This window comes from Leuresthes tenuis, unplaced genomic scaffold (genome assembly GCF_036924035.1).
Source record: "Leuresthes tenuis unplaced genomic scaffold, fLeuTen1.0.hap1 SCAF_20, whole genome shotgun sequence".
Lineage (NCBI taxonomy): Eukaryota > Metazoa > Chordata > Actinopteri > Atheriniformes > Atherinopsidae > Leuresthes > Leuresthes tenuis.
Window position 1 is genome coordinate 9,101,948 of NW_027325374.1, and position 25,670 is coordinate 9,127,617.

Genomic DNA, 25,670 nt, shown 5'->3' on the forward strand with positions numbered 1-25,670 from the left:
GAGCACTTTGAGGCCCTCCTCAGCCTGGCACTTGCCACATCTCTTCCTCGCTGTTGGGGCCAGCCATTCTCGAGAGAGCTGTTCTACATACGGTGGACAAGGAGCACAGCTTCGTGCAAAGCCTGCTGAGACCCCACACCATTTATCTCTCAGCTGCAAGGTTGGGCCAGTACTAATTGAGTGAGCTGTGTGTGTATGTGCGTACGCATGCACGTGTGTTTCAGTCCTGGTCCCTTGAAGCATGGCACATTAGTAGAGCCTGAGATGATAGGATGTGGTAAAGCGAGGGAGGGAGACCGGGCTTGTGTTGCGGGCCCATCAGAGGGGGCTCAGATAAAAAGCTGTCCCTTACAGTCGGTTATTGGCTCCGGCTCTCCAAATCGCAGCCTGTAAAACTGCTGTGGGAGCAGAATAACCTCACAGCTGATGCTGCTTTTAAAGAACAAAAATCTCATTTACCAAAGGGAAGACTTTTAATAAGTATTTTTCTTTTAGTTTATATTAGATTCGATGAAACTGGACCGGACTGGAGTTCAGAAATGTTCAACTCAGATGTTGAAGCGAGCTGGGAAGAAGCTCCTTTTATTTGACGGAGTAGCCCAAAGTTAGTGCTGTGGGGTCTGTCTGTACACTCCGGTGAATGTTTACAGTCTATAGGTTTGGTGATTAGCAAGCAATTTGTCTCAGAATTAGAACTGTCTGACCTACCTACAGGTCCGTTTAAAACATGTCTGTGTCTCTGGTCACATTCCTTTTTCTGCAGGGCTTCGTTTTATTGATGTTGTCATGTTTCCCATATGTCAACACTTAACTTGTTGCAATTATTTCCGATAAAAATGATTGCCAGGCCTTTAAAAGCGGGTCAAACTGGAATTATCCGTAAGTGTTCCTGGCTGCGTGATTCACGTTTTGTTTGTTGAAGCACAACGCTTGTGCTCTTTCTCTCTGTTCTTCTCAACACTCTGCTCTGGACTTTATCAACACGTTGTTTGACTTGGCCTCCTCCCAAAGTAAGCTGCAGTACAGCACGGAGTTGGCTGAATCACCGTCCGCGGGGAGAGGGCTGAGTGATGTGTGCGTCTGTGTGCGTTCGTGGGCACATTGTGGATGTGGGGTGGGTGGGGTATGTTGGGGCAGTGGGAGCACCTCATTCTCCTTGGACCGGGAAGCTCTGAATCATGCTAGTTCTTCCTGGAAGGGACCCAGAGGGAATCGGGCTGAGCTGGCTGGACTCTGGCGGGCTGGCTGAGCTGGAGCCGAGCCCCTCGCTGACTCCAAGCTGGTGGCGAGTGCAGTTCTTACCTCACCAGGCAGGCCATGAATTCCCTCTGCTCACCAGGTTTGGCACGCTGCAGGCGTTTTTATGCACTGGGAGGTGTTTTCAGCCTTGGCTTTGGCAGTGGCATGTACTGATAACCTCGGCCCGTGGAACTTAGAGGAACAAGATTTTATTGATTGGATGTAAATAGCACAAGGTGGGCTACTGCACAGTCAAGTGCTCCCTTGTTTTTACATGAGATCTTCATTACTGATAGCAACAGCAAAAAGGGCATTATGTTTAGCATGTTCTCCAAGCTAATTATAATTGTATCAAGCTGTCACCTGCCTACACTGTCACAGGCCGTGTTTAGTTCAGGAAAATCACACTCACGTCTGCCTGAGGGGCTGAGGATCTGGGCTTGTGAGCTGATATTAATAGTAGAGCTGGGTTGGTGCTGCAGGGTGTCCAAACCTTCCTGTTTTCTCTTTCTTTGTTTTGGCCCAGTGCTGACAGATTTACCTCTGGAGGAACTCCAGCATCGAAGAAGGGAAAAATGGACACTATTGTTCAGATAGGACTCTAGTGGAAAGAAAACGGAGGCTTTTTTCTTTTCTTTTTTTGAATGAAAATAACAAGGGGATAGTAATGATTTGCTATATAAATACTGTGAAGAGTGTTGTCATTGAGGCTCGTTATTGTTATTTCTGAAGGAAATTTAGTGGACAGAGATGTTTTTTCACCAGTGAAGAGTTCCTCTTTGGGCGAAAGTGGAAAGTTTAGCTTGCTTTGAGGAGGTTCTCATATCTGAGTCTCTGAAGAGGCTTGCCGAGCTCCCGCGTTTGATAGAGATCAGCGGTTAGAGGGATGGAGATTGCTTGGCGGATCCCTGCTGCACACTGTCAGATAACTTTTAACAGTTGTCTCTTCGCACAATTTTCCTGTCAAGCTCCAGTGGGAAATTAAATCAGGAGAGGGAGCTGCATAAGTTATCCAAGTATTTCTTAAAGCAAGTGTCTTATGTTTTTACAGCTTTGGAGAGGAATCCCACAGAAGTCAGATTGAGATATTACATCCAAATTCAAAGTGGCTGTCGCATCAACTGGGATAGAAACTAAGATAAATAAAGTCTGCAGATCCTCCTGCAGTGTATTTGACAGCTCATTGAAAGATCTTCAGTGAAGGAGACATTTTTTTAGCAACTTACCAAAAGAAAAGGAACTGTAGATCATCTGACTTTTTCTGACTGTCCTTTCAACACAGATGCAGCTTATTGCTTCAGACTGCCAGCGTGTGAACACTTGTTCATCATCTACAATAAGTCAAGGCTCTGTTTTTCTAGAAAAGATTCAAGGTTCTCCATTAATTTTTTTTATTTTTTTCCATGGACATTGATGATAAAATATGCTTTCAGTGTTGTTTCCACTTGTGGTTACATTGCCTGGAAGTGACTTTGGTCAATAGAAGGATTTGTAGCTGCATAATAAATTTCAAGAAAATCCACATGCATAATAGTTCCACCATTTAATCCTACATCATTATAAATTTTGGAGATTTGGGCTGCGAGTCAAATTATGATGTTCTATTAAAACCCACAGCGGCTATTGAACATTTTTCATCATAATTACTAAACAAATGTACAAATGAACTCGATTCTAACATGCTCAGAGCACAAATGTGTGCCAAGTCTCCGCAGTCTTCTACTAAATGAAATTTATTTAGAAATTCGACTGAATGTGCAGAAGCTCAAGAGGGAAATTTGCGCCATTTATCACTCAGATCTGCGAGATTTCTCACCACAGCGGCTCGATCGTGGCAAAAATCGTAATCACGATTGTATTGAGATATGAAAGATTTCCCACAGTTGCTCACTGAATTGGAAACGACATGCATTTCGTGAACGTAAAAGCAGGCACTGGGGTTGCATGTGCAACCCAGTATACTGTGTCCCAGTATACATGCAGAATATATGCTAAAAATGATGTCCAATGGGTGCAGAGCTTTGGGATGGTGGAAAAGAACAACCAAGACGGGAGGTTGTTGTCCGTTTGAATTTAGCTGAATTCACTGCACTAGTGTTGTCTTTAAGTTACCTGAATGGTAATTCTGTTCAATGAGGCTGTGGTTATAAAATCAAGATTTTATTAGAGAAGATTGGCAATCTCGGAGGGCTTTAAGACACCGTGAGTTGTCACATAGTCTTCATAGACTGATTTTCAGTTAGGATTTTGGACACGTTCTAGCCGTCCAACAAAAGAAACAGAAACATATGGGAATTAAAGCTATTTGTTTTCATTTGTATTGGCTGGATTAATATACACTTGCGCTTTACTGTTTCTACAACAAGAAACTAAAGGATGGAATTTTGGAGCATTTTAGGAGCGTTTCTGTACGCTGGTGCCAATAGATTAATGAATCAGCACTTTACTTCTTTATAAGACGGTCAAAGCAGGCCCTGCCTGTCACTATATGGCCTAAGTATGCAAGCTTACCAGTTAGTCTGCAGCTTGCTTTTCTCTTGTTACATGATCTGGAAGCCAACATTTTCAAATGCCAATAGAAGTATGTTAGCCTGCAGTGGGCCAGTGGAACTCTTCAGACGCACAATTTCCAACACGCTACACTCTGACATGAGCAGGACTGGCTTCCTACTGAGCATCCAAAGTTTTTTTCTTTTCTTTCTTTCTTGTCCTAGGCCAACGACCAGCACAGACAGATATGGGAAAAGCTAAACGGTAATGGATTTCTCTTTTGACGACATAACTAGTAACTAATTAGTTGCACAGCAAAGCTCAACCCTGGATTTATAAAGCAAGACAAAACAAGAATTTCAGTGCAAAGTGGCATGCTGATTGCCTTAATCTGTTTATTTATGAAGGCAAAAGTCTTTTAAAGACTTTGTTCAGCTGCACAGCCCTATTTCTGACAAATGATGGCAAATTAGACTAAAAAAACAGTCTCTTTTTGTTTGAGGAAATTATTACAAATCATATTTGTAATAATACTGTCTTTTTAACTTCACAGCTACCCTGTGTGCAACAGGTGTGGCTAAAAATGGTGTCAGAGCGTCATTATTGAACACTGTTTGAAATGGAAATTAGTGTCCTACTTTTCTGGTCTCTGGCTCACCAAACAAAAGTGAACACAAAACAAAATTAGGTTATTTTTATCAAGAAATTACAAATTGTGGTTTTGCCCGCAGCGTTTCCAGGTGGTTCAAGTGCTAATGTGTGTTCATAACATGGGATCAGCTGTAAATGTCTTATAAATGCTGGAAAGGTCTCTCTTTATGTCTCTTGGCATTGATGTTTGTCTTCCCTGAGGATATGAGAAATAAACCCTAGCTTTGTTGTGTTTTTGATGTGGATTGAAAACATGTTGAGTGTGGATTTTCTGGATTTATGCGTCACTCAAATGTTTCATTGGGAAAATCCTCAATAAATGAATCCCTGCAGTATTCTGAAAATAACTGACATGTGGAAATGCGATGCTGTTAGATGTAAAAAGTGTCAGAAACAGCAGTGTGAAGCGTCAGAACAAAAGCCTCCCTTTCAGCCGTGAGCCCTTGGCTTTGCTAGCACTGCTTCACATCCTTAGAAAGTCAAGTCTTGCTGGAGCAGACCCCAAGGCTTAATGTCAGCAAATTAATTATGGATTCACCCAATTAGTTCACAAACTACACTGTGTTCGAGGGAAAATGATTATTCCCCCAAATGATGTCTCTTCTCAGTCTTTGCCCCAGTGAGCATTGCGCCTCTTTTAGAACTGTGTGTGTGGTCGCCTGCATATGTGAAGCGACACACAGCAGGCAGGTAGCCTGACCTTTTTAATTATTCAATCTCCCAAACCCATCCACAGTCTATCTCTTAGAGTCCAAGCCTCCTGTTTGGCTTTTTAACACCTGTCCAAACACATTTCCATCTCATTTAAACCAAACAAACTGGCTTCTCTGTTCTGTTTTGAAGGATTTTTACGAATCACACACGTGTATCTGTGTCAGAAGTGATTCTGTAAGTGCAAAAGCTTGCTCAGTGCTCAAGATCAGGATTCCCCACACGCCCCCTGCTCCATCTCAAAATGGCTCTGATAAAGTGAGAAATTACTGCTGCCTTGTAAAAGTCACTGAGGGGCTTTGCTCATACGCTCTCTGTTTACAAAACCAGATTATTTTCTTATTTCAGCAAAGTCAATTAATCACAGAGACAATTCTCTGGAAGATGCATTGTGACAGCAGCAGTGTCATTACATTTCCTTGCATTACATGAAGATGCTATCACAGATGTATTGACATTCTCATAATCATGGGTGCAGATGGAAACCAGGCAATGGCCAATGATTATTTTTTATTAATGTATGAATTCCTCTTCTCATGCTTTTTAAAATGAATTATTTAATCGGTATGATGTTAGGATGGAAAGCCAGTAACGAGCCCACAAAGTGAAATGATCTTCCTTTGTCTCAATAATGGTTCAAAACCGAATGAAAGCAAATAATTGAGAAGCCGTTACCAATGAAAGACTTGGATGTATATTGATGTTTTTATTGATGAATTAATAATAATTAATTGACCAACCAAGCATCCTCCATACCACAGAGGCTACTTTATATATAGCTTACACTGTGTGTATGACTGTTTTTTTCATACGCCCCCCTCAATACAGCTCATAATGATGACCTTAAAAGTATCGCCCCTGCAAGTGGCAGAAGGGAATTATGACTTATATGAATGTTTCCACACCAGAGCAGATATCATCCTCAAGTCTGTAGTTTAAGAAGCCACAAAGTCGGCATAAAGCTGGATGGAGTAGTTTGACAGTACTGTCATAACGCCATTTTTAACCCTCTCACAACAGTTAGAGGTTGCATATTTGAACCTAATTATTGGCAGCGTCTGCCTGGATGAACAAACACCACATGGCTACGTTTTGGGGAAGAGGGTCTACAGTCTCTCTTGTAAACACCGTGAACAGAAGGTGTGTTCCAGGCTGTTTCTGGGCAACAGAGATATCCAGCTTGGAACCTGCAGTAAGAAACGGCCAATGCAATCTCAGAATCGGGGAAAAAATTCTGATGACTGTCCAAAGTTAACCTCTGCTCAATGCTTGGACCCCTGAAGAGCAAATTTTTGCCATCGAAACAACTCAACCTCAAAAATTTCACTGTGACTCAGGCAAAAGCTATATTGGCTATATGAGGTGTGTGTCACTTTTGCATCAGGCAGTTATTTATTTGTCACTACATTTTAACATACCTGCTACAAAAGTTTTTAAGTTCTTTTGTCCTGTTTCTGAGCAACAATGGCTTGGTTCGCATTTCAGAAATTCTCCCTGATCATCCAAACTAGAACATACAATCGTTAGCTCAGTTAAATAGCAGCTTTTGGAAGAGCAGAATTCACCTTAAGTCATTTGCACTAAAAATGCCACAGTATAACCAACAGCCTTGTCATACTGATAATTGATAAATAAAGTGGTAAGTTTAAGTCACACTTAATTGATTCTCTAGTTTTGTGGATGAAAGAAAAATGGAAAGAAGAATTAAGAGGAAAATTATATAATTGGTAAATGGCTCAAAGAAGCAACTGAACGAACAGGGAAAATTGCGTTAGTTGCTAGGCAACAGCAGAAGGAAAGAAGTTGTGAGATTATGTGATCAGCTTTACATCATGAAATGATCATTAATCTCTGGCATATCTGAGTTATAATTTGTTTAAGGTCATGGAACACTCATGCCATGAGACAGAGTGGTTGCTTCATCACTGTAGCTACATGTTTGTATTATTACTTCATGTTTATGTGAAGATCTTTATACCCACTTTTCTATTAAAAGTTGGCTGAAACGGTTTCTGTGTAAGTATGAAGTCTGGTGCTTTAATGTTAAAGCTCGGGTTAGAAATACTTGACCAGGGTGCAGGCAGTATTGGAACTTTGCAGTCTTCCCATTTTTTCTTTTCTCCTATCACTCACTTAGAATCATTCTCTTGCCAGCTGTCCTTTTCCTTGCTCATTCTGCCACTCACTGAACAGACTGTTTGAGCAGTCAGACACAGCTTTTACTTGGTCAAATTAGCTGCACAAGGGATGGAAAGTCTGAAACGGGAAAGTAATTAAGATTTGTTCAAAAGATTATTTCTCACCAGGGCCTGTTTTTGTGTGGTTTGTGTGTATTTGGGAAATGTTCTTATTTAGTTACTATGAGACATGTGAGAAGATCAATGCCATCTCTTCATATGTGCGTTGATAGTTAAGTCTCTTCACGCCACTTAAAGAAGTTTTTTTTTTTTAATTGGCTGACCAAGCTCAGTCTTTATTCATACTGACCATACATACGATTTTTTTTTATTGATATTCTCTTCAACTCCCAGTAAGAAGACAAATAACCATCATTTTCTTTTCTGAAACTATTCAGACCTCCTGTCTTTTTGTGCACTTTCTTCGATCGCTCATATCATTCTTAATGGGCATAATTGCAATTCCCCATCAATCCACAATGAGTCACACAAAGACACGTTTTATACATTTTTGCAAGTGTGCATGAAGTAAGAGGGCTGAATACATTTTAAAGATTTCTCCATTTGTCACTGATCAATCTCCTTTCCCAAATCATTTCAGCAGTAATGTAGCTCCTGCTTTTGTGTGTATGTGTCTCTGCTCTGCTGCGTTCGAAACCCCCACTTACCGACTGCCCTTCCCCCTCCTCTACGCTCCATACTCGGACAGTGATCTCTGTGTTGCTGACATTGAGCAGAGTTTGTGGAGTGGGATTGTGCTCACAGCAGAGCCATCCTTGGGAGACAGAGCCGGCCGTCACAGATATGGATTCCTACATTTATTGTCTCTGCCTCTTGCGCACAAATGTTACTCTTTCAGTGAGCTGCGGCCACGTGGGCAGGGACTTTTATCGATCATCTGACTTGTAATGCCTCTTAAATATTAAGATTCATGTGTGTGACCTTTGTGTTTGGATTGAGAGTGCAAAATCCCTGTTTTAAATACCCTTTCAAGCTCTGCTGGCCGCACAACCAGCTTTGTTTAAGTTTTCCTTTTACGCTTTGATGAAACTGTGCCCTCTGTCATGTGTTCAGCAAGACAACTGGGATTATTCTGGGTTGCATTGTTGAAAGTCGTGAAGGGATTTTTTTCCTAAGTTTTGAGAGCACTTTGCTTGTTGCTAACTGAAGTACGGAGCCCAACAGAAAAAGAGGGGAGGAGAATGGGCATAAGACTCGGGAAGGTTTGGCCTCTGTGTGGGTGAGCACTCTCTTTCTCCACCTCCCACACTCTCACACACTCTCACTCTTCATGTTACGCAGACTCAGACGCACACACATAAGTGGAGGGCTCTGGAAGAGGGCCTGCTGATTGATGACTCTGTGTGAGAGACCTCAGAGGGAGCTGCACTACAGAGAGATGGACAGATGAAAAGGGAGGAGGAGTAACTGAGAGACGACTGAAATGAATCGAGTAACAGGGTGAGGCTGTTCAGCGGCAGTTAACATCCTGGAGCCAGAATGCTGCATTGTTGGAAAGACACCCTGGAAGTAACCTTATGTTTGGCTTCCTTTTGTCAAAATCACTCTTCTTTTGGTATGGAAAACACAGCAGATCCCTAATCACATAATTAATCAAGAACATAACCCATTAAATATCTCCCTGCTGGCTCAGCAGTCATTCATCTGTTTCTTTTTAAAAGTGCTTTTGATTTGTTTTTCCCATCAAAAGATGTTTAAGGGGAGTTGTATGAAGCCCCTTAAAACAGTTCCTGTACGTGAGACTTGACTGATCAGTCCCAACACAAAAAACACTGACAGATGATGGGAATAACATTCACCATCTCGTCACATTGCACTTTCTGTCCTGGACGTTACTCTTTGACAGCACCCATCTAAGCACTGCAGCATACCAAGCACACAACCCCATGGCAACCGTACTTCCTGATGGCAGCAGCCTCCCCCTGCAGGACAATTCACCTCACAACTGAACAAAAACTGCTCAGAAACGCCTGGAGGAGCTCAAGAAAGATTCCTACTACTTCTTCCTACTAGTCCGATGGAGCATTGGTTTGATGTGCCAAAAGTCCCCTGATGCAACCCACGAGATCCAGGCACCATGGAAAACTTGTCCCTGCTTTGATGGGTTAAAGCTACTTGGCTTTTAATGTTATTTTAAAATCTGTAACTTTAAAAAAGGTTGATGGCAACGTACTCCTTAATGGAATTGAGAGGCTTTTTCCTGAGAGCGCTCATACGCTTCATACTTCACAGAGTGAGTGGCGACTGTGGCCCTAGATATGCTGAGGTGTCCTGATAATGTCAAATCTCGCCACCACCCACACTAGCTTTGAGCTTCAGACTTGACAGGTAAATTCTGACAAATTACAGTGAAGACTGAAGCCCTGGTCGCCTCTCATCCATAATAACCCTTTGATTTGTCACTGACAGAAACAGGGAGCGATGTTGATCTCCTCTTGTCCTTCCGCTTTTTGAATCTTGTGTGAAATTCTCATCTCAAAGGACAGATGAAGTTTTTAAGTAATGACTTTGCCTTGATTCTTTCTGACAAAGAGAGCGAGAGAGAGATGCTTTTGTTATCTCAGCAGTTTCTGAGAGGAGAGGCGAGGCGCTACGGGCTCTGGTTCTGGATGAGCAAAATGTGGAGAACGAGTTTCCTGAGCGAGAGCAGTAATTTTATTGTAATTCACTTAGATGCTGATCTTTGCTCTTTATGTACTGCCAGTGAAGAAATGCATACTCCTCTGTTTTCTCTTTAACAAAGATGCAATTGTACAAATAGCTGCACGAGTGTCTGACAGCCATGCTGAATTGAGGGCTTTGTTGGATAACTTTTCCAGACGAATACAAATTTTCAGACTGCTCTGAATCTGAAATAGCAAATGTGACTTTAGCTGCATGTCCAAATCCAGGTTCAGAGGTTAAGAGGGTGAGCAAGAACAGTGCTTTACAGTTTTCACTAGCCAGTCCTTGTATTAGAAATGGGAATGTAAAGATTTGACTTTACAATATTGTATTGAAGTGTATATCAACTAAGATAATTTCCCCCCATCTGAATAGATGTGAACTACCCTCTATTGGCCTGACTGTGTCATTACACACCAATCCGGCTTCATTTGTAGAGCTTGATTTTATCAGATGATGAACCCCCCCCCCCCCCAAATCTTACCAGCTTTCTTCACATTAGCTTTTGTCACATTAATAAGTACTCCTGCGCTCGCTTTGTTTCGGCTTTCAGGGCTGAAAGAAAAAGGAAAGGATTTGATAAGTGAAGAGTAAGATGGAGCTTTAGATGGATTTGTCAGAGAATGAAAAAACAGGCTTCAAACAGGAGAAAAGTGGAGCTTTTAGAGCACAGAAGTTTTGTCACTTCTTAGAGCAAATGGAGCACTTTGTCACCAAGAGTGTCTGACTGCGTGTGTGTGAGACTGTGCGCGATTCAGTGATTTCCTGTATATCTGTTGCCTGCAGCTCTTTGTGAGGCAAGAGGCACAGAGACTTTGTTGTCAGGGACTCTTTAGTGCTTTCCGAGTCAGAGATTTGTTGTGCTTTTACAACAACATTGTGTGTATTTACAGAATGCGTGTGCGTGTCTGTTTAACCGAGCATCTTTGTGGCTTTTTTTGTAGGTGTATGTGCCGAGGCGGTATGCCCCGGGGAGCAGTGCTGACAGTGCACTAGGAGTCTGAACCTTGTCAGTATTTGTGGCTGAGGAGGAGAGGTTCCCCGCTGTGCCGAGCCGTCCCTTGCCGTCCTGTGACGTGCTGTGTTTGACGCCATGTCCCTGACTGACAAACACAAAGTGAAGAGACAGCGATTGGACCGGATCTGCGAAGGTAAAGCTACGCCTGTCCATTTCCAACATTTACAGATCACACATTTTCTACTTTACAGTTAATTATTTGTGAACTCGGTGTGATTCTGATTCTTTGTGTTTGGAGCTGCAGTCTTTTAAGCCATTTTCCTCAGATTATTATCAACTGATCTGTGATTTGTTTCTTTTTTTTCTGCTCTGGAAGATTGAAAAGCAACTCAATGAATTAACCTTGGTCTGAGTTGTGAGCAGAATAGTTTGGATTGTCATTTGAGCCAAAATTCCTTGAGTGAAGGCCAGGGGCTGGAGTTTGGGCATCGTCACTTTTAACAACCCTTTGGCAAGTTTTGCAGCTTGTAAATTCTTTTTGTAGCCGGTGGAGTCTTTCAGCTCTTGTTTAAGAGATTTTTGCGTATTCCTCCTGCAAATAGAACTGCTCTTTTGGGATGTGCAAATGTTTGATGATGTTTAGGTCAGGGCTTTCAGAACCGTGATGCAACCTTCAGCTTGTGCCCCATCCTGACGTTTATTGTCCTGTTGTAGAGGCCCTCTTCCCAAATAGTCTTATTTTTCATTGAATCTATTCCTCTCTTAACCTGTGAAGGGTGCTCTTTGTCAGCGGCTGCAACACAAGGTCACATCAGGTGTGCAACCTGTGCTGTCCCAGTGGAAATATATTCTGCACCCTCTTTTTCTTCAAACATATCTTTGCCAACTTTGGCCTCAATGTTCTGATTTAACCTGTGAATGAAATGCTATGGAGGATTGACTCCTCCAGAGATGTCATATTTGTGCAGGGTTTCTTGGTCTTCTGGAACTAAACGGTTCATTGTCCTTTCCCAGATATTTTCTAAAACTTTGCTACCTGAAAATGCTTCTTTTGTGCTTTTTTCTTTCCTTTAAGCCTTCTCATGCTTTGTGGGCACAAATTATTGCAGTTTTCACATTGCCAGGTGGCTGCTTAAAGGAACCTGTGGCTGCTGATTGATGGGGACCATGTTTGAACAGAGTATTTGCAAAGCTTTGGCCACTCCTAATAGTCTCGGTGAACAAGTTGTGCAGTAGCTCTAACAAGCCAACCGTCTGATGTCTTTGTAAAATTGACCCGACGGCTCAAACATCTCGATGTGCATAAAGTTTTACATTTTGCTCCTTTTCCTAATATATATATATATATTTTACTAATCTTACTTACATTTTTAGCCTTTCAGAGAAAGTATTTCGTCACTGTTGCAGAAATTTTGATCAGGGGACTCTTATATTGCGTTATTTTGCAATAGAAATCCTGAACCCTGTTTTTCTTGGGTCTTATTTTTTCTGACATTGCTTCAGACCGGTATATATCCCTTAGCCAACCTTCCATTGAGGTTATTTGCACTACCGTAACACCTGTTGGTGATCAATACTCATCGATCGCTGTAATTTTCTGCTGGCAGGCAGCACGTCAGATACTGCAGTGTATAAATGTTGACCTAGGCAGCAAGCAGTCATCCGGCGGATGTAAATCAAATTACTGTTTCACTCTGGCCTCTGTTAAAGCTGTGGTTTGTTTGTGTGTGAAGACTCTCACATGACTCTCTTCTGGGGGTTTTTTGGAGAAGCTCTGAAGATTACTGCAGGCACTGAATGGTTTCCATCCTTTTTTTTTTTTTTTTCTATCACGAACAGCGATGATTACAAGGCTTTAGGTTGTGGATTAAAGAGCGATGGTGTTGTACTTAGGGCCATAACACAGAACAGGACCCCCCCTCCCGCTGCGCACATCGCTTCAAAGTCAGAACAGGCAGCAAGAAGTATGAGTCTTTGTGTGGGTGTTTTAAACTGTGTTTGAAGCCATGCGAATGTACATTTTGAAACCCACTTGTTTGACTCTGCCCAGCATGTGTGTTTGTGCATGTCTGTCAGACTGTGTCCTGAGGTAAAATCATCCTCTTTCTGCTGTCTGGGTCCCCAAGAGGCTTGTTAAGCTGCTGCGCCCTCCTGGATTCATTGCAGGGAGAGGCAGACATGACTGCAGTGCTGGAAAATGAAGCTAGATGCACCATTACCCCCAGTGCCAGCATATTTGTTTTGTTGCGTGATGTAAGCACCTCAGTGTTTTGCACTTGGAGTGAAGGGCACATGCCACACTTCCTGTTACAGGCTCATGGGCTCCTGCCAGGGCTGTAGACACTTTTTATTTTTATATACATATGAAGAAACTGGGACTCTTTAGAGGACAATGTTAAGATAAATAGGACATTCTTCTGATAAGCCTTTCCTTAACATCTCGTTTTTTTTCTGTTTTGTTAACTTTTCAATTACACCTAGAAATTAGGAATAAACCTCCTCTTCAGGGGTTTGTTGCCATTTGGCTGATATTTGGGCTGATTTTGTCATTTTGAGATGATCGGAGATGTTTTCAGCTGATTCATGAGCTTCGTAAAGAAAAGAAAATGGTGTCGACACATCTGCGGCGCGGTCTTCTAATAAAATTGTTGCATTTATTCACATGTGGTAATTTTATAGTGGCCACCGGACAGCCCGATTATTCAAAATAATCGCCTCTAGCCACTGAAAACCCATATTGGTTGGCCTCTACAATCACTGCGGTACATATGAGGTTTGCTTACCTTAAGATAAAGAGAGAACGACACTGGCTCTGACCAGAACAAATTCCAGAATCTCTAAAGCTCCTGGCTGTTTATTGGCCAGGACTAGTTGCCAGGCAACCTGCACAGGCTCCTATAGTGACCGGACCCATTAAGAAATGGTGTGGAACACAACCTCCTGTAGAACTGCGCCCCATTCGAGGTGCTGGTGATCAGATTCTGAGAAAGCCAGAACAGCAGTCCTCTTCCTGCTGCTGGCAGTAGCATTGCTCTAAATGGACTGATATGATAGCAAATTCAATCATCTCAATAAAAAAGCATTTTCCACTTTTTCTGAATCTATAATTTCAGTCGTTGACAAATCGCTGAGTATGTAGAACTGCAGAAAAGTGTAAAACGACACAGCACCATTACATCTCAGTGACAGGAGATCACTGAAGGCCATTTAGCAACATCATTTAAAAATGATTTGGGTTTAAAAGCGAGCTGTAAAAGCAGTTATGTTTCATAGCACATTATCCTCACCTGAGTCTTAGTTGCAGACCAACAGTCAGACTAACTAACAACATGCAAACACTTTCACTTATCGTGTCTTTACTAAACACACAGAGTCACAGCACTGGCTGGAAAAAGTAAGAGAACTGCAGAATTCTTCAGACGTTTGCTTTACCTGCCAGTCTTAAAAAAAAAAGCCGGTGGAATTTGTTGGATGTCGTTGGATGCTTCTCATCCAGGTGAAGCTCCGGGTGCTAGCCCTGCGCTCCCTAGCAGCTCTGAGTTAGCATGGCTCCTGGAACAAGCAGCAAATGAATAGTTAAAAGCCTAGAAAAGGATAATGTTACCAGTATCATTCTCATAATCAATATCATACTCCCAAAAGCATGCAGGCTTTCTTGTAACTCACTCAATTATCTATTTCTAACTTTTTTTATATAACTGGGCTTCATTGAGCATACAGTAATATCACTCTGGATCTGTAAATGTTTGGCTGAAATGCATAAATATTAGAATCTATCATTGCAGAGACAGGGGGCGCCATTGTCAGCTGCTGGCAGGTGAATATGTGGGCGGGACTTGCTTAGAATGTTCATAGATTTCAGGACATTTAATAGAGAAGATGTAGACTCATATTTAAGCAATTTCAAAGACACGAGAGGTTCATTTACTGGCAAAAACGATGAGATGTATCATTTGAACTTTATTAATCCTCACCTCTTTCAATATTTGTCGTTCTAGCTCGATCTTATTAACCGGTAGACCTGACTCTCAGTCGCTTTTGGAGCATTTGTTCGCTCAGAGGGTCACATACTTTTTCCAGCATGGACTGTGAATCGCTCCCTCGCATGCATTTGCATGTTTAGAAACAACACACTCGGGTTCTCCAGATGGCCATCATATAGGATCAGTAAATCAGTCATGTGGCCACCATCGTGAACGTGTTAAGGGAGGGGGGGGGGGGACGGCTTGTGTTTTGTGATTTATGCCTGAGCCTATGACCAGGCAGAGTTGGCCCTGTGATTGCATGTAGCGGTGTGATAAGGCTGCCATGGCGATTGTCTTTCAGAGCAAAGGGAAAAGGCACATTAAGCAAGCCCCTGCTTTAGGTTTCACATGCAGGTAAAATCTTCACAAGATCCATTTGGCTACTCTCCCGAGCAACTCATCTTAATCCAGGTTCACACTTCAACCAGGCTGGCAGTTGGCAGACCACATGAAGCCGCGATTCGTGCTATCGCTAGTAAGTCTTTTTCAAGTGAAAACCTGCAATTTTCCCTTTCAAACCCCTCTGCTGAGACCGCAGTGCCGCTGCACTGTCCAACAGAGACTTTGTCTTTGTTCTTATTGTCTTCCCCAACAATGAAATACAGCTCTTGTCATCCAAGATAGTTTCCAGCACCATGCAAGGTGTAAACTGAGTTTATCTGAGTTATACCAATGCCCAATTTATTCATTTTGGCTGTTTTAATATGAACATTTATGGCAGCGGGATCACAAATGAACTATTTCAGAATGCGCGGAGGCTAGATGACAAGGCTGATTAAGCCATTAAAGTCCTTGATATGTATTTAACATAATCTGGCCTGTCTGCAAATAAGGAGGCAGGGGCTGGTTGGGAATGTTTTCATCAGAAGATGTTAGTTAGCTTAATCAAAGGAGTGCCTGGGAAGCGTCAGCTTTAATTCAGCGTTATCAGGAAAAGAGAGAGGCTTTCTGTCTCTCTTTCTCAGGGGTGGAGGGATTCATTTCTGTCATCTGAAGAGATGAGGAGTGATCTGCTGTGGCCCGTACTCCGCTCAGCCTCAGGTCCTTTTATGTTCCCATCTTAATTTGAGCCGAACCAATGTTTATCATTCTGCAGCACTGGGCCGAGTGGCTGGAAGGGAGGGCAGTTCTCCTCCTGATCCATGTTTTCTTTTCTTTGTTAAGATTGTTTTTTTTTTTCCATTTGCTTGTAGACTGCAATCCTCTCCTCCCTCCGGGTTAGATTAGAGTTGCTCTAATCTAGTCAGATAATGTTTTAATCAACATCTGCATTTAGTCGTCCTGTGCAACACGATGACACTCTATGCTGCTATAATAAGGAGTATGATTTATCTGTATTAGTGGCAAACCAAAACACTGGTAGTTTGTTATTCATATGTTCTGTCTGCCGGTGATTAATTGATCAGCTGCAACATTTCAGCCACTGACAGGTGATGTGAATAATATTGATCATCTTGTTGCCATGCAGCGCTCTGCTGGGAAAACTTGGCATCATTTGGATGTTGCTTTGACACACGTCAGCCTCACATCCACAGGATACGCTGCAACCAGCGTGATCTAAGGAGGCCCCACCCTGCAACGATCCAGTTTCCTAGTGATGAGACACAATAAGTTCAGCTTGGATTTCTGGGTGGATACATCCGTTTCTGCTTTTGTAGTTGGTTTTGTCAATCGGTGGTTAGGATTTATTCTTTTGTTCAATTTTGGTTCATTTATCTATCTTATTTATTGATTTGAAAATCCAACTTGCTGAATGATTAACCCGTGCTGCGCTCTTCGAATAGTTTGCTCGAAGGAGTAAAGTAACTTGCTGCTGCAGGGAGCTGCAAGCAGCGGCATCCTTCATCAGACACATCTGGCTTGATTTTGCTCCTGCAGTTTGCCAACTTCGTCAATCTTAAAACCAAAATAAACCAAAATAAATGTTTTATGTTTTTTTTCCCCCACAATAAACTCTCACTATTGCATTTGCTAAAAGTGCTGTGTGGGCATGCGGAAACTCCCCTGAGACTACAGGACACACACCTGGAATAAATCTGCAAGGGCAGATTGTTGGACTGATGTCAGCTGCTTAGAAATTGTTAAGGCATTACCCAGTCCTGCCTTACAACATCACCGGAGGTTTGTGTCCTGCTAAGTCAGGGTTGCTTTGGCCGGGATCATATTGATGTATATTTAGCGATAGCTGATTTGTAACTACATGTTTCTTCTGTAAACTCTAAACAGAAACTCGCACAGATTACAGCAGTCTAAACACCATAATCTCATTAAAACGGAGTTTGACCGTAAAAATCCTACTATCTGTTATCTGTTACTTTTCTATCAAGATTCCTGTAGTTTGTCAGAATTTTAAGAAAATTAGCATCATGGATTTGGCTTCATATTGTCTAGTGGATATTAGATTTCTTGGTGTTTTATTAGGATTTTTGATGAGGCTTTCATATGTTGTCGAGTGTAGAAATTAGCACTGGCCCTGTGGCTTTAGTTTTAATTGAGCTTTTAATTTATATTCTCTAACTGGCAAGTGGGGATAGCTCTGTGCTTCTGTGCTCATGTGGACTCAAAAAACTGATTATCTTTCAGAATTCAGTGCAACTCTGGTAAAGAGAAACTGTCATGCAAAGAGTACGGACATCAAATCATTCTCTGAGTTTTGGCATTATTTAATCTTATTTCTAAATCAGAAAATCGGATTGCTCCTTGGTTCAGACTCTTTGTTATGTAGGTGTTTTATCAGGGGATTGCACAGCTGCTCGGCTTAGAGCACCATTAAGAAAACTCATTAATCAGTGTTTATACTGTTGTATGAAATAAATCTATCGTGAAATAATAGGTGCCAAAGGAAATGCTGACCTTTTGTAAAGCAACAACACCACAGGAGGGGTTTATAAATGCCATACAGAATTTTTCATAGAGTTCAGTGTGCAACAGTTATTCCTGACTATATATCTACTTATAACCACTCTGGAGCTGATCTTTAAACTCCATTTTATCAGTGAGGTGGAGGCAAATTACATTTTCTGCTCCGTCCTTTCTCCTCTCCCTCGTATTCTCCTTCCCTCCCTCTTCTCTCACTCAGCTGCACACTCCTCATCTCTCCAAAAAGCAAGCGGGCTGTCGTCTCTCCCTTCTGTCTGTCCCATCTGTGATGCAGTATGGGCCACTGGCTTGATAATGATAGGCAGGCAGAGCGCGGGGCTGCACACGAGGCAAAGATGGACTGTTAAAACGGAAGACAAAACTCTATGCGCTTGCTTTTCAAGTCTACAAGAGGTCCTGCCCTGTAGCAGCTCTCGCACTTCCCCACGCTCCTCCCAGTCATGCAAATGTGTGACATGCTGTGTGATACGCTGCAGAGATGTGGGGTGGCAAGGGGGCGGAGGACAGTCTTGATAACACAGCAGATGTAAACCGTCCGAAGGCCATCGGATCAGAATTGGTACCATGTGTTTTTCTTTCTTCGTCACCCCTCCTTCCTCCCTTTGCTTGTGTTCCAGTGACGAAGGGCCCCGAGGCTCCTTAAAACTTTAATATACTGTACAATCAAGGCGATTGAGAAGAATTTTCAAGTTTTTGCAGTCACGGTTTTAATTTATGAAGTCCCCATGAAAGTTTAATGGATCAGCAGTTGTAGATTTGCCGCTATCTAAATCATTCTGCAGCTATCTCTGCCCATGCTGCCTGCCAAGTCCTGCCGTTAGCGTCCTGTGCCCTAGAAAGATGGCCAGATTGCTCCAAAGGCATGACTGTTGCTGGACGTCTGTTCAGCACATTGTACCTAGAGGCCTTACGCAGAGCTGTGTGAGTGTTTGTGTGCGAGGATGCCAGGTGTTGGCATCGATATCCAGAGTGTGAGCTTATATTATATTATTCATACCAGCAAATACAAGATCCCCGTTGCTTGATGAGTGTTGAATGGCATGCTCAGTTAATTATGGAGCAGCCCTGAGGAGAGGCATGTCAGAGAATGGAGACAAGACGAGGCTCCTTCTGCTTATGAATTGTAGGAAATACTGTAATTTGCATGTTGGGTGATATGACATGCCCCGTTTCAGTTTTAGCAACACTTGCCCGGCTGTACTTGAGGTGTTTATTGTTGTTATTAATACCTTGTCAGGAATCGATGCTAAGCGATGCACAACCCTGGAAAGTGCTTATTAAAAGAGTTGTCTGTGGTCACCATAGTGATACAACACAGTGACTGATGGTATGTTGTACAGCTGACTGCTTCTGGAAAGTTTCTTTTTGTTTGACAAACTTAACATCCTCCCATTCTGATATTCTTTTTTTAATCTGCTTATTGTTTTTTATATTATTCATTGCATCACTGAATGCTGAGATGAAAGTAAGCTGCTCGTAGCGTTTCCCTCAGTGACTTGACACAGTGAGACATCACACTAAAAGACAGTAGCAGCCTCCTGTCAGTCCTAAGCGGTAATAAATTTAGCCCATCTCAGTCACGCTGTCTCAGCGTCTTAACTTTAGAAGCATCCCGATGATGTCACTGCAGACACGGTGGGGGAAAAAAATAAAAATAAATAAAGCCTCTCGTAAACCCACATTCCTTTTTGGCAGACACAGGCAAGGCACAGAAGAGAAACAGGCGTGGAGCCATCTAGTTGTCACAGTCCAGTTAGTGCGTTCCCTTCATCCCCATCCTCTGTTTCCTCGTCCTATCTTTGTCCGTCATAGAGGTGAAGTCACGACTGGCAGTCTTTCTCCTTATCAAACACTTATTAAAGGGCCCTTCTTCTTCTCCTGCCACTTTTCCCATTACTCTTGTCACAGCAAGTTAACACAGGCAGCTATCTCTCAGTGGTAACATCTTGGATAAGCTTCATTTCACATCTCGTATACAGTGTGTAGCGGCAAGGTTCACACTCTGTGTCATGTAAAGGGTGCAAATCATGATTTAAATATGAAAATCAAAGAAATTTTAAATCAAACATGGCCTTACTTTGACACTTTCATTATGTTGAAAGCAACGCATGAGTCATGCTGATTTGAATTATTATTAACTGCTTTTTTTCTGCCTTTCTGTTTTAATAACTGTGGGCTTGGGGCTGAAACTGTATTATCAAATTTAATAGTAATATTCAAATTATTGAGTTTTTATGTGGTATGTCATCTATATATACCTCTTATGTGTGAATAATTGGAAATAAGATTAAGCTTCTTTTTTTTTTACTGGAAAAGTAAAAATTCTAAAAAAGAGTCACTTAAACAGTATTATGATGAAAACATTGACTGGTTGTAATTTGATAATGATTGCATGTACTTCCTTTACTCTAGGATGCATGTTCCTGCATGAGTGTGCGTATATCTATATGTAAATCCGTAGCTGTCTTGTAGAGGAGGCTGTGCATTCTTAATGGACCGGGTGGGGCATGTCCAGTTTTTCTTTTAGCAACCACCAGATTAAATGTGAACCTCTGAGTTAGCTGTGAGACTGGATTTTGTAGCCATCCCCTCCCTCCCTCTCTTTCTCGAGGGACATGCAACATTTCAGGCCCCAACCTCCTCTGTCTCAAGGGGAGATCCATTCATACCCACAGGGACATCAGCTGCAAGCCAGCAGAGAGGTGAGCAGTAAGCACTATAGACACTCTAGCTTTACACGCCACAAACACATCCAGGGTCCTCGGCGGTGTAGTGGCTATGTACACTATCTAGTCCAAGTGATGTCACAGGGGCAGTGGATTTAAGCAGGGTTTTAGTTTGAAGTTAATCCCCTCGTGGCAAATGCAGTGGACGAGAGGAATGTCCCTGTCAATAGCTTGTATCAACCCCCATTGGATTAGTGTGTCTCGTCCCCTCCTCCAGTCTGTTGTCCTTGTCCAGCATGTGTTTTTACCCTAATTTCTTGCCATCAGTCTTAGTTTGGAATGTAACCATGATGCCCAGCACAAGTATGGTCCCCGCTGAGTGGAGTAGAGCCTTGTACTGAAGGTGTGTTACTTTTCTGTTTGCATGTGTGTGCGTTGTTTCATTGTGTTTATCATGTTGTGTGCCACTCCTCATGGATTTCTAACGTTTCCATGGCTGAATTATTTAGATGAGCTGCCAGCAGGGAGCTACATGATAGCACAGACTTAAGTGTGAGAGGAGGGGGGACCTACAGCTGCAAACCAGGTAAAAGGGAACCTCAAACTTCACCTGTCCTGCTCTCCTCTTCATTCCTCCCTTTTGATTGGGGGTGAGTGTAACTGGAGAGTTGAAACTCAATACTCGGTTCTATTTTCCGCTTTTATAGCTGTCCACTTTGTTGTCTTCACCGATGCCTAACTCGAGTGAGCAGTCGCATTTTGATGGCTCTCTGGGCCAGCAAGGTCCTGAGTGGAGTGAGGGCCAGAACGACAGGGCTGCGAGTCGCTGTCACTATTGTGGTACCATTTCAGGGCGTAGGATTTCTTTGCCACTGGGTGGTGGAGATAGTGGAGTGTGGTTTCATCATAATCTAGATCTTTCTGATAAACCGGATCCAGCCCTTCAACCCTCCTTGTACCGGCAGATCCAGCATGGCCAGCAGCTACTGAGAAAGAACTCGGCGCCAGATCTGAGTGGTAACCTCTACCTCAGGCGACTGATGGCAGGCCGAGCCTCTGCACCACCTCAGGATTACTACCTGCCTGAGGCTACGTTATCTGGTCAGCCACCTGAAGAGTCTGGATTTTACAGGGATAACCAACGCTTGCTCACCAGATCAGCTTCGCATTATGGACAGAGCACAGGGGGGGTAAGGCCTGCGTGGGATCAAGGACACGCAAGGGCCACACCTTCTGTACTGGCCTCTGCTTCTACGCCTACACCTGCTCCTCCTCCCCCTCCTCCTCCTCCTCCCCCTCCTCCTCCACCGCCTCCTCCCCTTCATGAGCTGAGCCGTTTGTACAGGGAAACTCTGGGATCTAAGATGATCCCAGACGTCCAGCGTATTGGTGGCAGCTCTTCCGCTCCTGCTGTCTACGGGGTTCAGCCCCCTCCTCCTATTTACTCTGCTGAGCCACCATCTCTTTCTGCTCGTCAGGCTTATAACAACATCATCAACAGCTTGTCTCTGGAACCCCGCCAGCCAGCTGTCACCAATTCAGTGGTGGACCAAGCTTCTCAGAGAATGGACGGAGCTCTGCCCCGAGCTTATGGAGCTATAGCCTCTCAAAGGCTGCCTTATGACCCAAACTATGACCCCACCTCTGCCATGATGGCTGCCACAGCTGGAATGAACCCCAACCTGCCTCCTGTCCATCCCAGTGCAGATCCTAAGAGGATGGTGGACCCCACTTTCCTGGCTTTCCTGCGTGCTGAAGGCTTGGCTGAGAGCACAATTACTCTCTTGCTTCAACATGGTTTTGATTCCACTGCCACACTGGGGATGATGGAGGACCATGATATCCGATCTGTGGCCCCTAACTTGGCGCAAGCCCGTGTTCTGTCCCGTGTAGTGCTTGGATGCAAGACAGGTGGAGCGGCACCACGTACCCGATCAAACAGCTTCAGCCATCGTAATGACCTCTACATGCAGCCCCAGGGTTTGACCATGGACCCCACCCTAATGCAACAACCTCCCACCACCATCCAGACCGTGTCCCCTAGAATGGGAGAATTTCTTGGACGAAGGCCCAGTAGTGCACCCTCCCAACATCTCCTGGAGACCACCACCTATCCTGGAGCGCGGCCACTGGCACAAGGAGCTTTTCCTGTCAGCCCTGGAGGATATAACAGTGTAGTGACTCAGGGAAGACCCCTCTCCCTCTACAATGCCCATACCGGTCTTGCCATGTCTGCTCTTGGACAGCAGCCTCCACCAGCCCCAGGCACCCCTGGAGCAGCTCCCAAAACCTTCTCTGGCTCCTATTCCCCTATGGAGCTGATGAAGAGAGCTCCCAACCTTCCCCCAGCGTCACCCGTAGCAGCAGCAAGCCCTCTTCACAGCCCACAGCTTCTCCGGAAAGGGATCAATGCTGCTCCCGAGAGTAGCATTGTTCCCGTAACTTCTCCCACCACTCTCCAAGTGCAAAACCTTAATAATACCAAGATGGTAGGACGCCGCACTGGTCCACCTGTTATAGTCTCAACCATGGCCACAACACCTGACACAAGTAATGTCAAACCTTACCTTTCTAATGAATTTCTTCAAACCCTCTTTCTTGTATCCTTCCTGTGTTTGTTGTAGATTAATCATGATTTCTTGCGGTGGTGATCATTTTGCTCCTCTATTTTTTTTCATCAGATGCAAGGTGAAATTTAGCTCTGCATACGATCAAATTTTGGCAACCTGCAACAAAATCCCAGTGGTATTGTTTTTGAGTGGAGGAGAAGCATGTAAGATGAATCTGACAAGTTAAGCAGCTTTGCTCTGAAATGTCTTTTTTTTTTATTTAAATTACGCAACTATTTATACATGTTTTGCAACAGAGTTGTGTCATTTGCCAGAGGGGATCTTGTCTCATCAGCAAGCTGAAACATTTCATGTGAGCAGCACTCCTATTAAGGTCAAAGTTTTTTGTTGTTCTCTTTGAATTAAGTAGTTGGTCAGAATCATTTTCGCTCACTGTGCTTTTGGAGTAGTTTGCAGTGCTGCCTGGCCTTCTCAAAGGTTTTTGTAGTGAAATTCTGACAATATACACACACGCACTGGTGAGCACTGACAAAACACACTCTTAGAGGCAGGATAGTGTTTACCAGCTTAATTTTTAATGAACCATTACACTTCTTTTCACTCGTCAGAGTGAGTTGTATGTCAAAAATCCAACATCCAGCTTCTTTTTAGTAAGTAAAAGGGGTTGCTGTCATTCTATTTTGCGCTGTACTCTCTCCTAATCAGGGGCTTAACTGCCTCAAATCCAATTACACTAATTGGATGGATATTTGTAGACTATAATAGGTATCTGTGTTTTTTTTTGGAGTTAAATACTGGTTTCAGTGCAGTGCTACCAAAAGATTATTATTTAATAGTTTTTTGCCATAATAATGGATTCATTCAAACCTAACTGAATATTATTACGTTTGCTTTGTGCCGTTTTCACTGTCTGTCATTTAACAAAAAGTATTGGGTAAAGTAAAGTTTTTTTGTTTGTTTTTTAGAAAATTCAACTAGATTTTTATAATTTCATAGCCACAAAGAAAATAACTACTGTATTAATGCTTAATTTTGGATGGTCGCATAAGTGTGCTTTCTTTTAAAGATGTTACATGTAAGATACTTGCAAGGTTGATACATGTAGTGAGACAGCTTTTTATTTTCAGTTAACTGTGAGATAGAGGCATCATCTCAGCTTATTTTCATATGCAAATGCTTTGATTTCCTCTTCCAACAAGATGATGTATTTCTCCGCTGATCAGAGCTGATTAGCTGGGGAGGAATCCCATTTTTTAACCTTGCTTTCAGCTATGTAACCCTGTATCTCGCCTGCCTCTCTAATGGGTCTGTGGGCTGCGAACTTGTTGTAGAGTAATGACTTTTGTGAAGTACCCTCCCTTCATGTCTTGTCAAGGAAATGAGAAGCAGAGTGCGGGATCCAGGAGAAGGAGGTGTGGGGGAGGAGGGGGTGAGAGGTCCCCTTTTTTTAGCGTTGTGGTAATATCCGCTTTTTTCCAAGGTCAGAGGGGCAGCCCCCCCCCCCCTCCACTCACTCTCAGCACAACAAAGTCATTTGCATGAAGCTGACATTTGTTGCTTCAGTAACTTCATCTGATAATGGGCAGCCTTAACTACCGATCGGAAAGCATATTTCTTAATTGTGTGTTGCTAGGCAACCTAGGCTTCAGAGCTAATCAGAGATGGATAATCTTCGCACTTAAAGAAAGGGGGGAAAAAGTGGAGATCTGCATGAGGTGTTGCGCATTTTGTGCACATTACCCTTTTTTTTTATTTTTATGTTTTTTTAGCAGTTTAGAACCGGAGAAAATTGAGCGAAAATAATAAGATGTTGCAGGACACTTTATGAAAAACATTTTGTTTACTCGCCTTCTCTCCTCATTTCTTAGCAGCGAACGTCTCAGGAAATTGCTTCTCATTTTTGTTCAAAGGCTCTTGTACATCTGTGAAGAGGTTCTCTTATTACACCTGGAGTGTTGCATGTTCAATCATCCATATTGATGAAAAGTTGACACATCATTCCTTTTGCATCCAGTGAATAAATTGGTAGTTTCTTTTTATCATTTTACATCAAAGTGCACATACATGTCCACAATACTTTTGTGGCATCTGCATTTTGGTCCTAATTTAAATTGATTCCCAAAGCAGAGATTTGAACAGTAGTGAAATTGATAGCTCCTGGAAATGTTTATCTGAAAGCTGCAGGTGGGAGGGCCCATGCCTGTGCACTCCTCTCCACTGTGTTGGTTGGCTAAAGCCATAAGTAGTGTTAATAATGGGTTTAAACGGTTGAGTCGAGCTTAATTGCAACAGTTCCCTTCCACCTAAAGTAGGGAGAGCGCCTTGCAGCACTCAGATTGGCCATGGAGATGTCCGTCAGTGGCATCCCACAGAGCAGCACAGGTGGGTAAACCCTTGCTTCAGTGTCACGTGAAGCAGAGTAGCCACCCTGCTTGGTAGAGACGTGATTGGCTTGTAGCCTGTATCGTGTGCGTGCTAAGGAGATTAAGTGAAGGTGGACACTTGCACGTGGTTCCCCTGTAGAGATAATCCGCAGAACATCTTCAGCTGTGCTTTTCTGGGCTGGAGAATTAGGATGCTGCTGATCATGTGAGGGCCGGGCTTGCAGATTACAGGAA

At 43.0% G+C, this 25,670-nt stretch overlaps 1 protein-coding gene across 4 annotated transcripts in view; it reads left to right on the forward strand.

Moving 5' to 3' along the window:
* Nucleotides 1-25,670, forward strand: part of ctbp2l (C-terminal binding protein 2, like) — a 92,557-nt gene that overhangs the window by 30,069 nt on the left and 36,818 nt on the right. For 3 of the 4 annotated variants that reach the window (XM_072372978.1, XM_072372981.1, XM_072372979.1), the window contains exon 2: nucleotides 10,898-11,104. In XM_072372978.1, coding sequence (XP_072229079.1) covers nucleotides 11,047-11,104 — 58 coding nt within the window. In that variant the 5' untranslated portion in view covers nucleotides 10,898-11,046. Of the gene's footprint in view, nucleotides 1-10,897; nucleotides 11,105-21,198; nucleotides 23,033-25,670 lie in introns of those variants that run through there. The other variant, XM_072372977.1, reaches the window with a different exon arrangement.